A 21,834-nucleotide genomic window follows, 5' to 3' on the forward strand; every position below is an offset into this window, starting at 1 on the left:
AAAATGATGTGATTTACAAACAAGCCAAATAGCACTTTTTTTTTTGTGATCAAAGACTGAAAACAGCCTTTCCCTAGATCACCATCATCTGTGATTTCTATTCACTCTATGGCAGATGACAAAAATAGTCTGCAGTTTTGTCAAGTGAAGAACGCACATCCCCATCCTGCACCTGTACTGCCTCTTGTGACCTCTCTGGCCAACACAACGAGGTGGAAATAGTCTAGGGGCATTTGGAGCCTGTCCTTAAGGGGCTCTACACACTGTAGCTCATTCTTTTGGAACCCCAAGCCACCATGTGAATTAATTTGAGATGTTATATGATGAGTCTTCCTGTAGCCCAACCCAAAGCCAGCCCTGCAGCCCAAGAGAACTGTGTGAGATACATGGATGAGGCCCTCTCAGACTATTTAGCCCCTGGGTGGACATCAGGTGACTGGAGACACCAGCATTCCAGACCAGAAGAACCACTGGCTGACAAGTAGGTTCCTGTGCAATAACACACAGGTGTTGGTCTGAACCACAAAGTTTTGGAAACATCTGTCATTTAGCAAAAGCTAACTGATTCATGGTTTGGTTTTTTTTCCAGATAAAAAATATTAATAGACTTAAATTATGCTGCAGAAGTCTATATCAAGATTCCCAGTTTTCTACATATTATTGCCACAAAATTCTACTTTTTTCTCCTGAAGATAGTTTTCTTACATTTGTAAATAATGCCATAATTAGTTAATAATTATCTGAATCTGGATAACCACATTCTTATTTAATTAACAAACAAAATCTGAATGCATTTATGGGGTGCCACGTGATATTTCAATACACAAATACACTGTGTAATGTTCAAATCATGGTAAATTTAATTATCTCCTCAAACATTTATTATTTCTTTTTGGTGAAACCATTCAAAATTCTTTTTTTTTAGCTTTTTTGAAATATACATTATAGTTATCTAACCACATTTAAAAAAATAATTTTAAATTACAAATTTGATACTTTTTGAAGCCAAGAGTGACTGGAAGAAATACTATTTTACTAAGAAAATGAAGAAATACTCAGTGGACAAAAAATTATGCAAACAAAAAATTTTTTACTACCATTGAAAATGGAGGGCTGGGGTTGTGGCTCAGCAGTAGAGTGCTCACCTAGCATATGTGCGGCCCTGGGTTCGATACTCAGCACCACATATAAATAAATAAAAATAAACATATTGTGTCTAACCACAACTAAAAAAATAAATAAATAAATGTTTAAAAAAAAGAAAATGGCACCTAGGGCTGGGGCTGGGGCTCAGGGTAGGGCACTTGCCTGGCATATGTGAGGCACTGGGTTTGATTCTCAGCACACATATAAAGAAATAAAATCTATCGACAACTAAAAAATATTAAAAAAAAGAAAATGGAACCTATTTGCTAATATATACCTAACAAATCATCCAAAATTAGTACATGTACTTGGTTCTACCCAGTAATTCTTTTTTGCATCTAAGGCAATAAAAATAGGTCCTTAAAATACCGTCACTATGAAGACCCTACCATCACCTCTGCCAACTGCCTTGTCCCTCCCTGACCTTAGTGCTGCCAGTCCTCACTCTGCATCTGGGGACGCACCTGGGTCTGCTCCTTCCCTTCTCCCAACAGCACCCTCAGCTTTCCTGGCACCTTGCTCCAGCCTGCTCTCCAACTCTGCACCACCATGTTTCAATGGCCACCACCCTGCAGGGCAGGACTAGCAGTTCACTGCTCTTCCCACCTGGCATGTCCAAAGTTAACATTCTTGGACATACCTGACCAACATCCTTTAATGCAGCTGTCATTCTCAGGTGCAAAGGCCGAGCGCCTCAGCGACCCTTGCCTTTTTCCTCTGCTTAAGCACTGTGTCCCACAGGCCTGGCGCTCCAAGCTTTCTCCTCCATCTTTCACCTCCTATTGCCATAACTCAAAATCATGTCCTGAGACTCCAGCCTCCTCTACAACAATAACGACAGCCACCACTAGCCTCCAAGGAAGGCTCAGCTCACTGGACGAAGCTCACAGTCGATAGCCTGGCTCCCAGAGGGGTCTGATAGTTTTGAAAACCAGTTTTCTTAGCCTTTTTCCTACCAACTATACACACCTGTGCTCTAGGACACCTGTTTACATGTAACAGGCCACAGAGCAGACAAAAAAAGGATAGGCTTCAAAGACGAACAGATGTAACTTTGACTCTTCTTCAGTCACTTACAAGCAGAGTGATCACGGGCAAGTTACCTAATCTGAACATCTCATGCCCACCTTGGGGACTTCATGGCAAAACACATTCAAGATTACGTACATTGCACTTGCCAAACACCTGGCTCTAAACTGTTAACAAATGATAATTGAGATGGCTAAAAAAAAAAAAAAAACACTGAATGTTTTTGAATCTATACACCTTTGATGCAACTACTCTGTCTGGGATGTCTTGGCAGTCCTGTCTGATGAAACCTCAATAGGGCTTCAAGATCACCTAGTCAGATTTCCTTTTACATCAAAGCTCATTCTGATTAAAACAAATAGAAATAGCCTCCTCCTCTGCTGAGCTGCCAACAGCAACTGGCCAATAACTCTGCACCTTGAGGTAGATCTCTTTGAATTCCTCTTCTATCACAAGTTCCTATGGAGAAGGAGGTCTGACTGTCTTGAGGTTTACTCTTCAGGGTACCTGGTACACAGTCTCATGCACAGTAGGAAGGAGCCCAGTGACACTACTGAATGAAAAATAATATTTTGGATGAACTTCAAATCTACAATGCTTTAGTTTATGGAATTAAAGGATGCTGAACACATTTTCTAGGACATGTATTCCCAAAGGATAAGCCCAGGAAATGGCAAACTGCTTTAAAAAAAGTATGGCTACAGAAAACGTGATCTTCTGCACTAACCTATCAAACTCGAGGTTGAGTGTATCTAATACTGTTTACTAACATTAACACTCTAGTGAGTTTTTAAGCTCAGTTTTCAAATCAGCAAAGTTTTATGTGGCTATGGATATTGGGCTAATGGGTTATTTGATAATATTAGAAAATTGATTTTTTTGGGGGGAGGGGGGATACTGGGGATTGAACTCAGGTGCACTCAACTGCTGAGCCACATCCCCAGCCCTATGTTTTGAATTTTATTTAGAGACAGGGTCTCACTGAGTTGCTTAGCACCTCGCTATTGCTAAGGATGGCTTTGGACTCACGATCTTCCTGTCTCAGCTTCCTGAGCCACTGGGATTACAGGCATGTGCCATGGCCAGGAAATCAATAATTTTGTTGGGTGGGATAGAATGGTATTGTCATTATGTCTAAAACCAGCTCCATTTCTCAGAGATACATATTGAAATCTTTTGTTTGGTTTTGTATTGTAAGCCAGGATCTTGGTATGTTGTCCAGGCAGGCCTCAAATTACTGGGCTCAAGCAAACCTCCTGCCTTGGCCTCCCAAGTATCTGGAACTAAAGAAGAGCACCACTGTGCCATGCTTGAAATCTTTATGCATGAAATGATACAATGAAATCTGCTTCAAAAATAACCAAGTGTGTTGCGGGAGAGGAAAGCTAGAGGGATAATCAGGAGTAGAGATGACATGAGACTGACCACGGTGGGCTGATAATTACTGAAACTGGATAATTGGATGATGGGGACAAAGATATGGTTAATATATTCTCTCTCCCAATATGTATTTGAAATTTTATAAAATAATTTAAAAATGAAAATAAAGTGCCTACTGCAGGCCAGACAGTACAAAAAGTCTAGCCTACAAAGGGCAAGGAAACAGAAGAACCTGGTTTCCAGCCTTAAGGAACTCCTTGGTTCATGTGGGAAGCAGCCACACACACAGTGGGTACAGCAGGACAGGGCAGGCAGTCTCACAGGGCCTCACAGAGTACTCAGTGATGGCCCCAAGGATTCCACTCCTTCTGGAGAAGACATTCTTTAAAACCATGGATAGGATTTTCTATTGCGTTTTAAGACACAGACACATCGGGGTGGAACAACTGTGAGGAGGCATGCCAGGCAGGGCAAAGACACGAGCAAGAGTGCAAAGTCACAACAAATGGGTCTGTGTGCTTGTGAGAGCGTGCGCATAAGTGTGTGCGTGCTTGTAAGAGACCAAGTGTGAGAATGTGACTGTGAACCTGTAAATGTGCATTTGTAAATGTCTGTAGACACTAAGTGTGAGAGTGTGCTGGTACAAGTCTGTAAGAGTGTGTGGTGGTGCAAGTGTGTTTATGAGTGAGGATGTGAGTGTGTGGCTATGTACGTGGGTGCACATGCCTGTGCATGCGTAAGAGAGGGTGTGCATATGTTGGAAAGCTGGAGAGAAAGGACGGGGTCAGATGGCGGGTGTCTTGTAGACCTACAGCTGGCAGTTTGAACAGGCCACAGGGGGAGAAGGGCCAGCCAGGAAGGCACCCAATCCAGGTACCAAGGGGAGGGCTTTGCTCAAGGCAGTGACAGTAGAGACAGAGAGGGGAAAGGCTAGATGTGAGCAAGTGTAAGGCCAGCGTCTTTCTGTGATGTACAGCTGTAGCTGAGGAGAATGAATGGGTGTGTTCCACATTAGAAAAAAAGAGACTTCAGGAAGAGGACTAGCTCAACATGTGTGGTGAGCCTGTAGGTCCCACACCACAGAATATTTGAAGGGCTTGTGAAAAAGCGACATAAAGACGCCTAGGACTCCGCTGGACAGCCAAGTGGGAGCTTCAGCAGCCTGGCCAAGCTGTAGATACCAGGAATTTAGCACACAGGAGGCAATAAACAATTCTGAAAATGTGTAACATGAGGAAAACTGGCCAAAGATGTGAATACCTACATCACGAGGCAGAAGGAAGAGCGGATTATAAAAGCATGTGAAGATGCATGCATGTGTATCTAAGTACACAAGAGGAGAGAGGCACAGGGCATCAGATAGGATCAGCAGCCTGTGCTAGAGGCGATCAGTAAGGAAAACCAATGCAGACCTCTCTGAGCAAGGGTAAGGCTTCCGATTTTTGTGTCTGGATTTACCTACAGGAATACAAGACTACCCTGTACTCCGTGTTGGTAACCGAGCAAGGGCATGGTCAGAGAAGCAGGACATACAGCGTGGAACCCAGAGACAGTGGCAGGGACTAGGGAGGACACCTGCCAGAAGCACAGGCCAGAGGTGTGCACAGAGCGGTGTCAGAGTTAGGCACTCTCAGTGGTGTTGGGGATAAGTAGGAAGAGGTAAAGAAAGAGTAACCACAAAGTTTTGCTGATTTTACAACTGTAAAGACTGACTCCCTAGGCCTGCTTTTGGTCCTCCTCTAGCTGCATATACCCAGATGAAATACTAGTAATTGAGGCAATTTTTCTTAAAATTTTACTACATGGACAGTTTTCAGCAGCTGCCCACACTGCATTAGAGATTAATCCTACAAAAATTATGTTCAATTATGTTCATCTCATAATTTTACTATACTCTGTAAGAAGGTTTACATGTAAAAAGGACAATTAATCAGAAGGCTGAGGCAGGAGGATTATAAGTTCAAGATCAGCCTGGAAAACTTAGTAAGACCCTGCCTCAAAAAAAAAAAAGGGGGGGGCTGGGGTACTATATCTCAGTGGTAGGGCACCCCTGGGTTCAATCCCTAGTACTGAAAAAAAAATCAGAATAAAATAAAATAAAAAATTAAGCAGACTGAGGCACATATCACACAGAGGTAGTAGAAAACACTTTAACAGGATCTGGACCCAAGATGATTGAAAAAATGAGTATTATTTTTGCCTCTGCACTACTCAGCAACAAAAATCATAAAAGAAATTCAATTGCCAATAAAGATTTCATTTTGTGAAAGGAAGTATGCTGAAGCTGAGGAAGAACCTGAGATAAAAGATCACATGACTGCTTATCAGAGAGGGTGGAAATACACCTAGCTAAGTGAGAAAAGATACAAACATGCGTGAGGACACGTGTTAATGTGTGTGGGTACATACCCGAGAATGTGAAGATGAATGCATATGTATCTATGTACACATGTGCAAACAGTTCTGTGAAGATGCAGAAATCCCTGTTATACATACAGCCATTTCTTCACTGAATAAAAGCTGAAGCAGTAACTTATAACTCAGCAGAGAGAACTCGCTGGGAGCAAGGCTGATGCTTTGCTAGCACATACTGCCCTCTGGCAATCTACTTTAGGGTTGGAGCTCAGAACAACAGCGCTCAGTAAGCAGAGCTGTGAGGAAGGTCAGCACATCTCTCCTGCATTCTAAAGACACAGCACCATTTGGGGAAAGCAGACTGAACTAAGCTCCACAACAACAGAGGGTGCTTGAAAGGTTATCAATAACAAAGAAAACAATTATGAAATAGAGATATAATAAACTCAATCATCTCCCCAGCTATCTCTAGGAAACTTTTCTCAGTGTTTATGTAATAGCCTCTTACTACATCATCAACAGAAAAAAATTTAAGCGACAGAAAAGAATTAATGTGAGTATGAATAATCAACTTAGCAAAAAAAATTATGCTTAGTGAAGCTAGCCAATCTCTAAAAAACAAATGCCAAATATCTTCTTTGATATAATGAGAGCAACTAAAAACAGAGCAGGGAGGAAGAGCAGAAGGAAAAGACTAACATTAAACAGAGACATGAGGTGGGAGGGAAAGGGAGAGAAAAGGGAAATTGCATGGAAATGGAAGGAGACCCTCATTGTTATACAAAATTACATATAAGAGGTTGTGAGGGGAATGGGAAAAAAAACAAGGAGAGAAATGAATTACAGTAGATGGGGTAGAGAGAGAAGATGGGAGGGGAGGGGAGGGGGGATAGTAGAGGATAGGAAAGGTAGCAGAATACAACAGTTACTAATATGGCATTATGTAAAAATGTGGATGTGTAACCGATGTGATTCTGCAATCTGTATACGGGGTAAAAATGGGAGTTCATAACCCACTTGAATCTAATGTATGAAATATGATATGTCAAGAGCTTTGTAATGTTTTGAACAACCAATAAATAAATAAATAAATAAATAAACCTTAAAAACAAGTCCAAAAAATGAGCCTGGCAGTGCAAGCCTCCCAGGGACTTGGGAGGCTGAGGGAGGATGATCACAAGTTCAAGGCCAGTTTCAGCAACTTAAGGTAGAGCATCCTTGGGCTCAATGTCCTATACAAAAAAAGAAAAACAAGGAATAGCCAAATGTTCCCTTACCGGATTTGTAATAGTGATGATTTCTCCTTCATTAACCGTCAGTTCATTATTCCCAGGTTCAGCAGCAAAATCATACATAACCCGGGCCTATTGAGGGTACAGAAGAGAAGGAAAAATTTCAGGTGAATGTAGACCCAACAGTAAAACCCAAACCACCTTTACTGTCCACTTTGTAAACAGACTGGTATGAACAGAAAGGGGGCCGGGGCCGACTGTAAAAAGGGAAGACCCATTACCAGAATGGTTTGTCAGCTGTACTGGGGACAGGTAACACCAATGGTGAGACAGTCCCTCATGTTCTGGAAGGGGGACAGTTTTCAGCAGCTGCCCACACTGCATTAGAGATCAACCCTACAAAAAGAACTCTAAATACACCTGTTTCATTAAAATTCAAAACCATGCATGAAGCTGAAATACAGATGCTACTGATTCTGGGACAGCTCGCTCTCAGGAACCGAGGCAAGGGATGTCAGACTCCTCCATCTTTAGAAGAATCCTTTACTGTTAAAACTCTCACCAGCCACATCTGGAGCCAGCCACTGGGATAAACCCGACAATGCAGCATCTTGTGGCCCCCTAACTCAGACCCATAAGCTTCGTGTAACAGACACTCTGCTACACCACTTGCCACCGCACCGTGCCCTACAGGGCCGAGTGGGTCGGGCAAAGAAAGCTGCAGTTCGACAACTTCTCCCCGAAATGAACTCTCCATTTCAAATACAACAGACCAAGAGGAAGCTGCTGTGGCTGAGGAGAGGAGGGCCTGTTCTTCAGGCTCTTCCTCCGGAGGAGCCTGGGGACGGCGGGCCAGAAGTGCATGCTTGCGGGGACACTGCCAGGCACGGCATCATGACAGAAAACCCCCGTGATAAAAAGTGCACATGAGTGTGCACAGAGTGTCCTCTAGACAGCCTTACAGTGTCTATAAGGCAGACCTGGCCCACTCCCCATCTTAATGACTATACCCCATGGACTCTCTTCCACGAGGCATCTCATCAACTGGGGACGGCATGTCCCTGGAAACACAGGGCTGCCTTAAAAGCAACTGGCTCCTACGGGCAAATTCAGTTACCCAACAGGACGGGGCTCACTTGCTCGACACCCACCACCGGGCAGGAACAGGCCAGCCCTTCTGCTCACCTCAGCCCTCTCCATAAGTGCCTGACTGTGCTTGAATTTCTTTTAATGGGGATGAAGGACTTGCCACCAGTGACAAAGATTGGAGGAAAAAAAAATCCCTCCTTTGAAATAAAGAAAAAAATAACAAGATAAACTGATGGGTGGACATGTGATAAAGCAGGCATCATAAATGCAAAATGTCCAGAATCTAGAGAGTGGATTTATAGTATTTCGTGGAAAAGTATTCCAACTTTTCTACACATTTGAAAATTTTCCTTATAAAATGTTGGAGCAAAACAAATGGTAGTGGAGTCTGTCAGTTAAGAAATGCCATCAGTTCTTTTTTCTCTGTCCCTGACAGGCCAGGAAGGGGCTGAGGGGCAGAGGCAAGGGAGCAAACCCTGCCAGCTCTGCAGTCAACTCGGGTCAGGACAAAGGACAAAGAAACCACGTGGAGGTATTTTTCTCACACAGCTGCAAAGTAGATAGAATTCTGTTTGTCATGTTGTGGGATATTTTTTAAAAACATGTCACATCAACCTCAGTCCTCCGTGCAGCGAGGGCAGCTAGGAGATAAATGCACAGGGCGCTCCGCGGAAGGAAGTGAGCTTCCCCTGGAGAGGAGCCCAGTATGCTAACTGCGCCAAGCTCCAGGGTGGCAGAGGAACCTGCTGTTGTGTCACTGTTCCTTAAGAATCCTGCTTAAAATTTAAAAAGTCCAGCTAGTCCAACCAGTCCCCAAATACAGAATTCCTAAGCCCTGTGTTTAGGAATTTATAGTTTGGTGAAACCAAATGTGAAATAAGTAAAAAATGAAGACATGGACACCCCCCCCCCGCCACATTCAGACATCACCGCACACTTACTCACCCCTAGGTTTGAATGTTTGTCTTTTCTAAAATTCAGGTTGAAATTTAATCCTAAATGTCAGCTGGGAGGTGGGGCCTAATGCCACCATAAAGGGCCCGTGGGAGCAAGTTCACCCTCTCCTGCTGTCCTGCTATGTAAAGACAAACACGCTCCCTCCACAGGACAGAGTGTTCAAGGCACCATCTTGGAAGCAGACAGACCAGGCCCTAGCTTCCCAGCCTTGATCTTGGACTGCCTGGCCTCCAAAATAGTGAGAAAATATTTTTCTGCTCTATAAATTTCCTAATCTCTGGTGTTCTGTTACAGCATCATAAAGGATTATAAGACACATGTGGAAAAATATAACCAGTTAGCTTTATTTAAAACATTGAATTAAAAATTATTAAAACAACTGACGAGCGTTCTTTAAAATCAGAAGTGAAAATAATTTTGGAGAACAAAAGGATTTAATAAGCCTAACATGGAACAGGCATAACATGTCACAAGAAAATAATAACAGAGCACTCAGCCTGGAGAAGGTAAGGCTCAGTAAAACCGGGAGCTGTAGCACTGAAAACCTCACTGCCTCTCTGTCACCTACCTCCCCTCTTTTGCTTCTCCTTATTTTTGGCTTCCCCCTGTTTTCTCACTTCTCTCCTCTAGTTCACTACTGCTGTATCCAAACCAATCCAGATGCTGCCCTCAACCTCATATGCCCATCTGTCTCTTCTTGTGTGGTCCATTTTCCTACACTGCCTTTTCCAACGTCAGCTACACACTTTAAGAAATGTTTCCACAGAACTCCTGGTCAGTAGATAATCTCCCACAATATATCTAGCAGACACTGCCAACCACAATTAATCTCAATAAAAATTTCAAAAAGTTACAGACAAGGTGAATCACGAGTAGACACCAGTCTTCCCTGTGCTCCCTTAACCACAGGTGCACCCCCTCACGAGGAAACAGCTCCTCTTCTACGGGTCAGGAGCATGCAACCTGCACTCCTCCTTCCCTAAGTGTCCACATCTCTGATTCTGCCTGCCTCCCCTCACTTTCTTCTTCCTGCCAGGCTCCAAGTGACTACAAAAATCACCAGCCTTAATATAAAATGTAAGTTATAAAGCATATCTGCAACTCATTTCCAAAGGGTTAATTAATCCTTCTACTACATAAGAACCTCTAGAAATCAAGAAGACTGAAAACCGAAAAATGGGTAGAAGAACAGTCATATTAAACTACAGATGACTCTTTTAAAATTTTTTAGTGGTAGTTGTGAAGCCTGATTTAAAAATAGGTACTTAGTGTAGTTAGGTAAATTGGGTCTAATATCGAGTAAAATAAAGAATGAAGGCCATATTGAGAATGGAGTCCAGGGAAAGGGGAATTGAAAATGTCCCCAAGGCCCAGAGCCCATCCCAAGGAAATGTTAATTAAAGCAGCTCCCAGCAAACATGAAGATGCTAATCCAAAAGTCCTTCCTGCTCAGATTACTGCCCACCTGTCCCCCACCCTTTGGGCTTTCCCCACCTACACTGCAAGGTAGGACAAGGACAGGAACTCTGACAGAAATGCGGGAAAGTAGAATGAAGACCTTAGCTATAAAAGAGGGAAGACCTCCCCCTTCCACGGATTCCACCTCTTGGGTCCCCTTCTTCCTCCGGAGAAGTCTTTTCTGCTGTCTTTAATAAAGCTTCTACTTTGCACTCTATGCTTGCCTCGGCGTGCTTCTCTGGTGTTATACTTCAGCATCGGGAAGCAAGGACTCGTCACCGGGTACACAGCGGTAACAGTTGGACACAATACCTTTATTTTATTTATTTTTATGTGGTGCTGAGGATGGGACCCAGGGCCTTACATGTGCTAGGCGCGCGCTCTACGGCTGAGCCACAACCCCAGCCCTTAAAGTACTCATCTCACCCATGGGGAAGAACAAATTAACCTTCACCCTGCTTCTATAATTCTGCTGATCTGATGGGTGAGGAATGCTACCCCAACACAGCTTTAATTATACAATTTCACTTCGGGCCCATGGATCTTCAACGTCCCCCACAGGCCTTGTGCTGGAGGCCCGGCCACCAGCTGAGGTGCCAGAGGGAGGTGGTGCAGCCTGCAGGGAGAACCTGAGGGGAGGCTGTGCCCTGGAAGGTCCTGGGGGATCCCGCCTCTCCTCCTCCCTTTCCCTTTGCTTCACCACACCCTCCTGCTGCTATGGGCTGTCATGCCACAGGCCTAACAGCAACAGGGTCCACCAACCGAGTACTGGAACTGCCAAAACTGTGACCCCAGATAAAGCCAACCTTTTCTAAGTTGATTATCTCAGGTAGGTATTATCGTGCCAGAAAGCGAACACACACTTTGACCCACAAATTTCACCCAGGGAATTCATTCTCTAAACGCACCAGTGCACGTGGACATTTACTGCAGCCACGTGCAGTATCAGAAGACTGGAGGCCACCCAGCATCTACCAACAGGGAGCTGCACCACCATGGAATACACCGGAGCAGTACGAGAATGAAAAAAACCTCTGTGGAAACCTGGAAGGAATATACAGCAAGTGAGAAAAGCAAGGTGTAGAACAGGACATAGAGTATGCCACTTTTTCACATGTTTTACATTTTCCAGTATTTCCTTAAAGAAATACTCAATAAATAAAACAAGTATTTAATTTTAAATTGGTTACCTAGAAAGAGAGCAGAGAAAAATGAGTGGATAAGAAGGATGACAGTGGGATTTCTTGGTATATTTCTGTTGTCAGTGTAACTGTATGCATGTACCAACAGTCCGAATTGAAATTAAAATGGGGGGGGCACCACTTATAGTAACAATAAAAGACAAAATAGAAATGAGCTTAAGAAACCACGTACTCAAAAAAATTAAAAATTTGAAGGACTGCCTTGCACCACTATCTAGGATGTGCAGACTCCTGCTGGAAACACTGAGACCCGAGAGGACCTTCCCTGCCTGTCACGAGGCACAAAACCCTCCCAGGGCCAACTCTGGAGCTGGTGAGAGGCCCAACAGAATCTGTACTGAAGGCTGCAGAAGCGTTAACCATATTTCGGAGCTCCTGTTCTGAGTACTGTTGATTTCTCTGCACGTAAATGTGCTATATGTAAACACAGTATGGTTTTATAACAAGGCAATAAAAGGAAAAGTTTAAAATTGTTCCTTTCCTTGACGAAGAGTTTGAGTGCCATGAGTTTTGAAAGTTTCCTTAAAAATGTGATTATCTGGTATATTTGCATGCATACACGTGCACACAATTATTCAAAAATATATCAGACAGCCAGGGAGAACACAGTGCATGAAAGTCTTGCATACATCATTTCTGACTCAGTCCTAGGTCGCTCTTATCAGCACATCTACTGCTGCTGAGCTGCAAGGTCACTAATTCATTCCCCAACCTCCAGGCAAAGTACAGCGAAATTTGGCTGTGGCTAGAAAATAACCTCACCTGTCATGTTCCACGACTGACACACTCAGGGGTACTCCAGGTGAACTGGGCTGCACGAAAAAAATCACACAAGAAACAGAGATACCTTTTTCTTTGGGTCCTATGACAGCTCCTCTGACCTTAGGGGTCCACAGAAAGAGAGAGAGCACGTGCTGAACCCTTTTACTGGGGAGAAGCTATTCAAATGAGGTGAGGGGTCAGGTTTGAGGGGGTGTTGAGTCTAGTTTCATGATGTCTGCTGTCAGATGACTGACTGACATCTAAGGCCACACCCAAAGGCAGAGCAAGAGAAGGGAACACACAAAGGGAGTTTCCATGGACATTCTATCCCAAACAGTGCGAAGAGGTAGGATTACAAAAGAATAGGTGAGTGTAGCTCAACCCCAGGGTATGCCCACTCAGAAGACTGGCTGAACTGGGGAAAGATCGAGTCTCGAGTCATGGCACTACTGCGCCAGACTACAGCAATCCTTCAGATCCCCTGGTGCATCAGGACTGGAAGGCGTGGTCCACTCAATGAAGTTCCCCACACTCACCCTCAGCCCCAAATTAAAATGGTTTTATTTCTCCTGACTGTAAAACTACATGTTTACTGGAGGAAAAAAACCATTAAGTTGAAAAGCAAAGACCTCCCAATCCCAGACCCGGGACAACTAGTAAAGCCTCACTTCCAGTCACAGTCCTGATCCCCCACCAGCACAAGGCACTGACGCAATGGTTCATTCTTCCCAAGGGTGGGTGGGGTGTGTGTGTGTGTGTGTGTGTGTGTGTGTGTGTGTGTGTGTGTGTGTGTGTGTGTGTGATGATTATTATCACCCTAGCAATTGCCAGCCAGCTTTGGAGCCAGACACAGGAGTCCAAATCCCCATTCCACCATTTCGCCAGACTTGAAAACTGTGGCTTAATCCCTTAACCTCTGGTTTCAAATTCCTTAAGAATAAGATAACAGCCCATGCCTCGTGACACAAACAAAAAATCAAGTAATAAAAATAAGAGAACAGTGACCGCCATAGAGGGCTGTAAGCACTAGCCTGCTCTTGTCAGAATGATGAAGAAATACAAAGAAGCTTGCATTCGTTCATGCTTTGATTTTTCTGAATGTTATATGCACATTTTGCCTATGCTAAAAATTGGCATATGTATTTCCTCTTCCCAGACCACCAAAGATTCTGCAACTATCTCCCCTCCCCCAGTTCAAGGGAAAGTAGAGCCCCTGGCTACTGACTCTCACAAAAGTTGTTTCTGGAGTCTACTATCTCTTGGAATCACATAGGAACCAGACCCTTTCACCCCACTAGCATAGGCATGCTGTGTGGCCTGCAGGGAGGCCCTACATATGGCCCAGGGGTGGGGAGGGCCAAACTCCTAACTCACTGGAGCTGAGGGTAGGAGCCCCCCCCAGATCCAAACCACAGTAGGGAAGTGACAGTCCTGGGGAGTGCTGGCCCTCTTCAGCCAAAGGGGAAACCAGCATGTCTCATGCATTCTGGCATGAACTAATGCAGGCTTCTTTGTATTTCTTCATCATTCTGACAAGAGCCAAAATAAATATTTTTTTGTGTGCATTATGTATATCTGTATATTTATGTATGTGTGGTGGGGTATTCCCCCCTGCCCCCCCCACAGTACTGGGGGTGGAACCCAGGGCTTTGCGCATGCAAGGTAAGTTCTCTACCATGGAGCCGTGTCTCCAGACTCCCTCCCCTTTTTTTGAGACAGAATCTCACCAAGTTGCACAGGCTGGTCTGGACCTTGCAATCCTCCTGCCTCAGCGTGCCCCCTACCCCCAGTAGATGGGGTTGTAGGTACACATAATCACATCCAATTATGTCTGTTTTTAAGACTGAGGTAAAGCAGTATGATCCTACCATTCACATTTCAGAGAGCTCTTCCAGGGGGAAAAAAATTAACAGAACACAATCAAAATCACCACCACCAACAACAACATAAAACTTGTGGAGACAAGGGGAAGAAGTCAAAACAGTTTTAAAGTAGGAAACCACATCTCATAAGCAGAAAACAGAAGTTAAAGTTCTACAAGAAACCTTTGAATGGAAAGAGAAAATATATATTTTATGCTGACAGTGCACAGTGCACTGGGAGTCTCTGTGCACACAGAGTATGTGTCCATGTAGACACGGATGACAGGGCAAGGCTGATCAGAGTCCTCAGGGAACCACTTGACCCCAATCATTTGAAAAAATATTTTAATAATGAAAACATAATAAGGAGAGCAATTTTTATGTAAACTGACAAAAAAACAAAAAACCAATAGTATCCCTGTAAACTCTGTGCATGTGTACACATTTATATGCATACAATTGGAGGGTAGTCCCATGAGCAGCATAATACAAACCAGAAGAGTTAGCCAAAAGCATAAAGAGCCTTCAGTAAGGAAGCAGGATCAATAACTCACACCATGCTCCAACGACACAGTGCACAAGGTCACAACCTGGCTGTAAACACACAAGTCACCAAGCCCCTGGGGATGTGTTTAAAGAAATTACAAATTCATTTTGCCCAAATGTACCCTCTTCACTTAAAAATGGGCACTTGAAACAAACTATGACTTGAGAAATAGAGAGATAATACTTTATTTTTAGCATCTTTAGACCACAAATCAATAATCAATGGCAGGGACTGTATGTTAAAGATTTTAAACATTATCAGTTTTTAAATTCAAACTCAGCTTAATTTCTGAAATGATACAAATACCTTAAAATATTATTTTCCCCAAGAGGTTGAAAACTTTCTTCAAATTACATCATGCCATAAAGTGAATTCCTATTTTAACCACTGTCCCTTTAGTCCTCTGCTAATGCTCACGGGCAGGCACCAGCGAGCCCCTTCCTGCACTGACTGCCTTTTACTGATTACCCCAACAACTCTGCTTAGGTAAAAAGTACCTTATCTCATAAGGATAAGAAAAACAGTCCTCACAAGATTCCAAAGAAATGCTTTCTGTTTCTGTGTGCGCAGTGCTTTCAACTCCTCACCTGGACTGAAGTTTCCCTGAATTTCTCAAACAGCACACCATTTCCCGGAGGGCCTGTCTGTGTGCTGGGGAAAGACACGTCCTGCACTGCGCCCAACCGCCACACATGGAGGCAGCAAAAGTGAACTTGTGCCCTGAACTTCAACACCTTTTTCCTACATAACCAATCAACTGAGGGCCTTCTAGAGAATAAAAATAGTGATAGGTGGAACTGAAGAGGCTACCGTACACATCAAATGGAATAAAGAAAAAGGAGTACACTAAATGAATAACTCATACTTCAAAATCCAATAGTTAAAACAACCAACCGAAGGAAGCTAGGAGTGGTGGAGAGAAGGCTGAGGCAGGAGGAGGGCCGAGTGCTGCGTCCAGGAGTTTGAGACCAACACAGTGAGACCCCCGCCTCCAAATTAAAAAAAAGTAAAGTGATCAAGATCAAGTCACAGAAAGCTACGATGGAGTCCCTGTTGGCCAACTTGCCCTTCTAGATCCTGGCCGACAGGGCAGCCAGGAGCCTCTGCAGAAAGGAACCAAGGGGAGGAGCCCGGGTGTCTCTAGCTTGCTGCCTGGAGGTCCTTTCATTTTGACCCAAATGCTGGGAGAGGAAGGAGCCCCAAGCTGGATGCACCTCCTGCTAAGTGGAAGGACGGGCCAGGGCTCCAGGAGGCAAGGCAGTGGGAATCCACAGGAGACCACCAAGAAACCGGGCGCCTGGGAGCTGCGGGCACTAGACTGCTGAGGGGCAACTCTGCAGGGCCCCCTGGAGACAACCACAGGGGAGCTGCAGACTGTAGGAGCACCGAGGCCAGGCAGAGCCCGGGGCGGCCTGTAGTTCCACCTGGCGGGAGGGGAAGCCATCACTGGATCCACCTGAAGTTCTCAGGACACAAGAGGAGGGTTGGCGGGGCCCAGCAGTAGGCGCCTGCAATCAGGCTCTTCTAGATCCCCACCCAACAAAAGTTAGAAATAAGCATTGAAAGAATCAAACTGATTCATAAACATACTTTAATACCTTCTTAAGGGAGAAAAATGGAACTAGACACTCAACAACACCCCGACACAGTACTCTAGTATCCATCAAAAAATTAATAGGCAAGTCAAGAAAAAAATGTGACCCAATGCCAGGACAAAAACATCAATCAATAGAAACAGACCAAGAAATGACAGAGCTAACACAATTTTGGCAGATATTTTAGAATTGTTCTTATAAATATGTTCAAGGTCTTAACAGAACAAATGATCACCATCAGGAGAGAAATGGATGTTATAAGAAAGAACCAAATGGAATGACCACAGCTGTCAAATGCAATCCATGAAATGAAAAAACATCCTGGACAGGCTTAAGGAAGCAATGACCAGTGCACCTGAAGACACAGCTACAGGAACTGCTAACAGAAAGAAGAAAAACTGCTGGGAAAACGAGCAGAGCCTGAGCGATGGGAGACTACAACCCACAGCCCAACACTCAGGTACTGGAATCAGAAGGAAAGGAAGGGAAACAGAAAAAATGGTAAATAATGGCAAAAATCACCCAAATCATGAAAACTATAATCCACAGATCCTGGAATCTGAATAAACCCCACACAGGAAAAACACAAAGAAAACCACTTAAGTGACATCACATTCAAATTGTAGAACATGAGCAAAGAGAGAGAGAAAGATACAGAGAAACAAAAAATGAAATGACTGCAGAGTTTTCATCAAAAACAGGTCAAATGCCGTCCTTAAGGTGATGATAAATATCAAAAACTCCCAACCTAGAATTGGGTATACAGAAAAACATCCTTCAAAACAAGGCGACTGCAGGGTGGGCAAAGCAGTGGGCAGGGAAGGCAGGTGGGGTCAGATAACAGACACCACCACCCTCAGAGAAGATGGGCGCCACGAGGCTCCACAGCCTAGCAGGGTGACCGCAGATCACCACTTATCACACACTTCCCAAAGACTACAAGAGAGGAAGTGAAGGTTCCCAACACAAATAAATAACAATGTCCAAGGAGACGGTATGCTAATTACCTCGATTTCATTACTACACCTGGTGTTTCCGTATTGACTATACTGCACCTGAAAACACCTAACAGACATGTCAATGAAAAATGGTGAAACGGGCTGGGACTGTAGCTCAGGGATAGAGTGCTTGCCTAGCATGTGCGAGGCACTGGGTTCAATCCTCAGCACCACATAAAAATAAAAAAAAAAATTTAAATGGTGAAACAAAGACATCTGCAGACAAACAAGAACTGAGAGAACTGTCACCAGCAAACTGACACTTCAAAAATGTTAAAGGAAGTTCTTTAACCAAGAAGAAAATGACACTGGATTCAAACCTGAATCAGCACAAAAGAGCATAAAAATTGGCAAATATTGGGCCACGTTTTAAAAGAAAACAACATTGTTTAATTTCTATAAACAAGAACTGAGTTTTAAAAAAAGAGTAATAACATATTGTGAGATTTATAATACTGGGAAATAAAATGTGTGACAAAAACAACACAGTGCGCAGGAGGGGGAAACAAAGTCCACGGTGGCCGAGTTCTCACAGGTGAGGCGTCATCGCATTTTCAGAGTGAGAATGTGTTCAGACACAGATGACCACTGTGCACCTGTGAGCCATCGTGGGCAGAGAGGGAGGGAGGCTGGGGAGGAGGGCAAGAATGAGCGGGAGAAAGGACATGTGTACGGCTAATAAGCCAATGACAAAGACATCGAGGAATACTAAAAACAATTCAAAAGGAGGCAAGAAAAAAATGAAGCAAATGATAGATGAGGGAAAACTAGAAAAAATACTAAGACGGCAAACTAGAACCACATCAAATCAGGAGTCATGCCAAACGTGAACGGCCAAACACTTCAATAGACAGGCAGATGTTAACTTGATAAAAAGGAAGGCCCCCTCTATGCTAGCTACAAGAATGCACTTTTAAAGAGACCGAAGACTTAAAGGTAAAATAATGACAAAAGCAGGAAAGCAGGAAACGTAGGATACTGCTGCTGGGCTCCAGCTCACAGTGGGATCCCCGCTAGGGCAGAAGCAAGCAGACACATCTTTCTACCAGGACTGACCCTATCTGCCTAGGTGACTGGCTGCATTAAACACCTGCCTAGCTGGACCAAGGTTCAGGGTCTCTGGACACCTGCACAACCTGACTCTAGATATGTGAGGAAGCAGCAGAGAGGCAGGTGGACACCACTCCAAAACCGCCACACAACTACGAGAGGGGAGCAGAGAGGAAGCAGGGTGATAAGGGGTCCTTTTGAGGATGATAATTAATTCTAGAAAAGGTCAATTTAATGAAATAATACTATAAAAAGTACACAACTGTTTAATAAAATATCAGTGGGCAAAAAATCTTTAGCCTCAGAAAAGATGGAATAGTGGGTCCTGCATTTATCCTCCTGCTTTAAATAACCCAAACACTGGACCCATAACTTTAATACCAAGTACAAGCACTCACAGAAGTGGACAACAGACAGCACAAGACAGAAACCTGGAGAAGGGGGAAATGAGGCAAGCCCAGGAACTGCCCCAGTTTATTGCTTGGACAAGTCTTCAGGGCACAGTACACAGAGGGTCACCCGGATGAAGTCTGTCACTCTCTCTGCAGAAGGAACTTAGGCTGGGAGTCTGGGGAGGCCAAGAAGCCGAGTTCACATAGAAGAGGATGGGAAGAATGTGTTCTGAAGCTCAGTGGATGGACCCGAGTCTCTAAGTGGAAACTGACTGCCACAGGCATGCAAGAGAAGTGCTCAAGGGTGGAGAGAACCACCAGGAGGAGGGGGCAGCCACGCCGGAAACTCGGTGACACACAGTCACTGCCCGCGTTATTCAGACAGGTACCCCTCAATACTAGGTACCTTAATAACTGGTACCCCTTAACAGCCCTTCACTAAAAGTTGCCCTGATCTAACCTTCAAAGCAAAACTTAAAAAGAAGCATAAAAAGAATTGAACTATTTCTAAGTACTTTATCTGTATCCCAGAACACAGATCAAGAATGTTTTGAAAAATACATGATTATCCAGAATCCGAAAAGTAAAAATTCACCATGTCTACCATCCACCAAAAATTGCCTGGCATGAAAATATCTCCCAATGAGAAAGAAATCCACTGAGACAGAATACACCAAAATGTCTATGATAATAACTCTATCATCTGTGATAATAAAAATATTAGCATAAATTAGATATTATAATAAACATTGAACTAAATTAAGTAAACAATAACAAGTAAAAACAACAATAAGCCTATGATAACAAAGAACTCTAAAATTTATTTTTTAAATGATCAAAGTCTGTCACAGAGCAAAATATCCATTTACTACAATGTGTATGCACGAGGGTAAAGGTATTTTAGAAACACCTGGAAGAACACGTACACAATAATTAAAAACACCCTGACAAGAGCAAAGGAAGATAAAGAGGGTTTTAATCTTTTACTCTAGATACTTCATATATTTGGACTTTTTTCTTTATGAACATATGGATTGTTTGGGTAATTTAAAAGAAATTTATTCACTGAAAAGAAAAGATAATAGCTACAACAAACTCAACCTTAAACTAAGGATAGTATTTGTTCAATTAAAATCTACTGAGTACTTTAATACCAAGTACAAGTTACCTAGAAACAATTATTGTTTAGTAATAAAAGTTTGCTTATATGTTTTATCTAAGTCAAAAACTTTATTACTATATTATATTCTTATATATTGGGGGCATTTTTTGCAGCCTTCAGTAAGCAAAAAGCGGCATGACTACAAACTCTAGTACAGTGTGTATAATGTAGTATCATAGTAAAGAAATCAAGTCACAGAGATGAGAGTAACAAAGTGGCAAAGTCCCAAAAAGGACTTTAAATTCCGAGAATTATAACCTAATACAAAGCAGTTTTTGAAGTTTGCTAATTTAGACACTTCATGATTTCAAACTAATTTCCACCTCAGTTAGTTCAAACGACTGTGGTTTTAGAGTTTTATGAAATTCTGACATACTTCTTTTAAACCACTGGAGTCAAACAAAATGAACGGTTGGTGAGAATGTAGAATGGTGCAGCCACTGTGGAAAACAGTTTGGCAGTTCCTCAAATCTAACACAGGCAGGGCATGGTGGCACATGCCTGTAATCCCTGCAACACTGGAGGCTAAGGCAGAAGGATCACAAGGTCAAGGCCTGCCTTAGCAACTTGATGAGGCCCTGAGCAACTCAGTGAGACCTGTCTCAAAATAAATTAAAAAAAAAAAAAGGTCTGGGGATAAAGTACCCCTGGATTAAATCCCTGGTAATCGCCCACCAAAAAAAGTTTAACACAGAATGACCATTTGATCCAGGAATTCTACTCCTAGGTATATGCCCTCAAAGAACTAAAAGCAGGGGCTCAAACAGATACTTGTATGACAATACTTGTGGCAGCAATACTCATAAGAGTCAGAGATGAAAGCAATCCAAATTTCCATTAACAGATGAATAAATATACAAGATATATGGCATATTATTCAACCATAAAAAGGAATGAAATTCTGATACATGCCACAACGTGGATAAGCCTTGAAACATGCTAATTGAAATAAGCCAGACATAAGAGGATAAATAATAAGAGAATCCATTTATTTGAGGTACTTAGAGTAAGCATCAGTACCAGGGCCTGGGGGGAAAGGCAACAGGGAGTTAATGTTTAATAACAGCACACAATTTCTACTTATGATGATAGAAATTTCTGGAAATAGGTGGTGGTCATACAACACTGAATGCACCTAATGTCACTCATTTGTGTACTAAAAATGGTTAAAACAGTAAAAATTCATTATGTGTATTAAAAACTGTTTTTAAAAGTCTACAAGTAAGTAAAAATATACAAATGTGAAAAATGAATGGTACCCTAATTTCATTTTCTTCCTTCTGGAACACTCACCACATTTACAGCAGTTCTGCAGGAAAAAAGTCAAAGAAACTAAAACATGCTCTCCAAAGTGGCTGTCAGAGCCTCAGGAAGGGTAAAATACTTAAATACAGCCACTAGGCATGATAAAGCAGACATGCTCAGCTTAACTCTGAAAAAACACTGTCAGGTTTTTGCTGTAGGGCCCTCCTAGGGGTTACAGGTAAGCACATGACCCTGACTCCAACTCTGAAAAAACAGAGGAAGAAAGAAACCCAAAAAGAAAACTCCCCAGCACACTCCAGAGAATATGCTCTGACCCTCCTGACCTCTGGGTCAGTCCTTTCCGTCTACTCCT

The 21,834-nt window shown here is 43.1% G+C and overlaps 1 protein-coding gene across 2 annotated transcripts in view; it reads right to left on the reverse strand.

The window, feature by feature from the left end:
• Snx9 (sorting nexin 9) overlaps positions 1-21,834 on the reverse strand; it is a 103,238-nt gene that overhangs the window by 56,928 nt on the left and 24,476 nt on the right. Inside the window, exons 1-2 of one of the 2 annotated variants that reach the window (XM_013356916.4) lie at positions 11,555-11,690; positions 7,188-7,274 (exon numbers count right to left, since the gene is read on the reverse strand). In XM_013356916.4, coding sequence (XP_013212370.1) covers positions 7,188-7,274; positions 11,555-11,617 — 150 coding nt within the window. In that variant the 5' untranslated portion in view covers positions 11,618-11,690. Of the gene's footprint in view, positions 1-7,187; positions 7,275-11,554; positions 11,691-21,834 lie in introns of those variants that run through there. The other variant, XM_078018832.1, reaches the window with a different exon arrangement.

Source organism: Ictidomys tridecemlineatus, chromosome 8, assembly GCF_052094955.1.
Source record: "Ictidomys tridecemlineatus isolate mIctTri1 chromosome 8, mIctTri1.hap1, whole genome shotgun sequence".
Lineage (NCBI taxonomy): Eukaryota > Metazoa > Chordata > Mammalia > Rodentia > Sciuridae > Ictidomys > Ictidomys tridecemlineatus.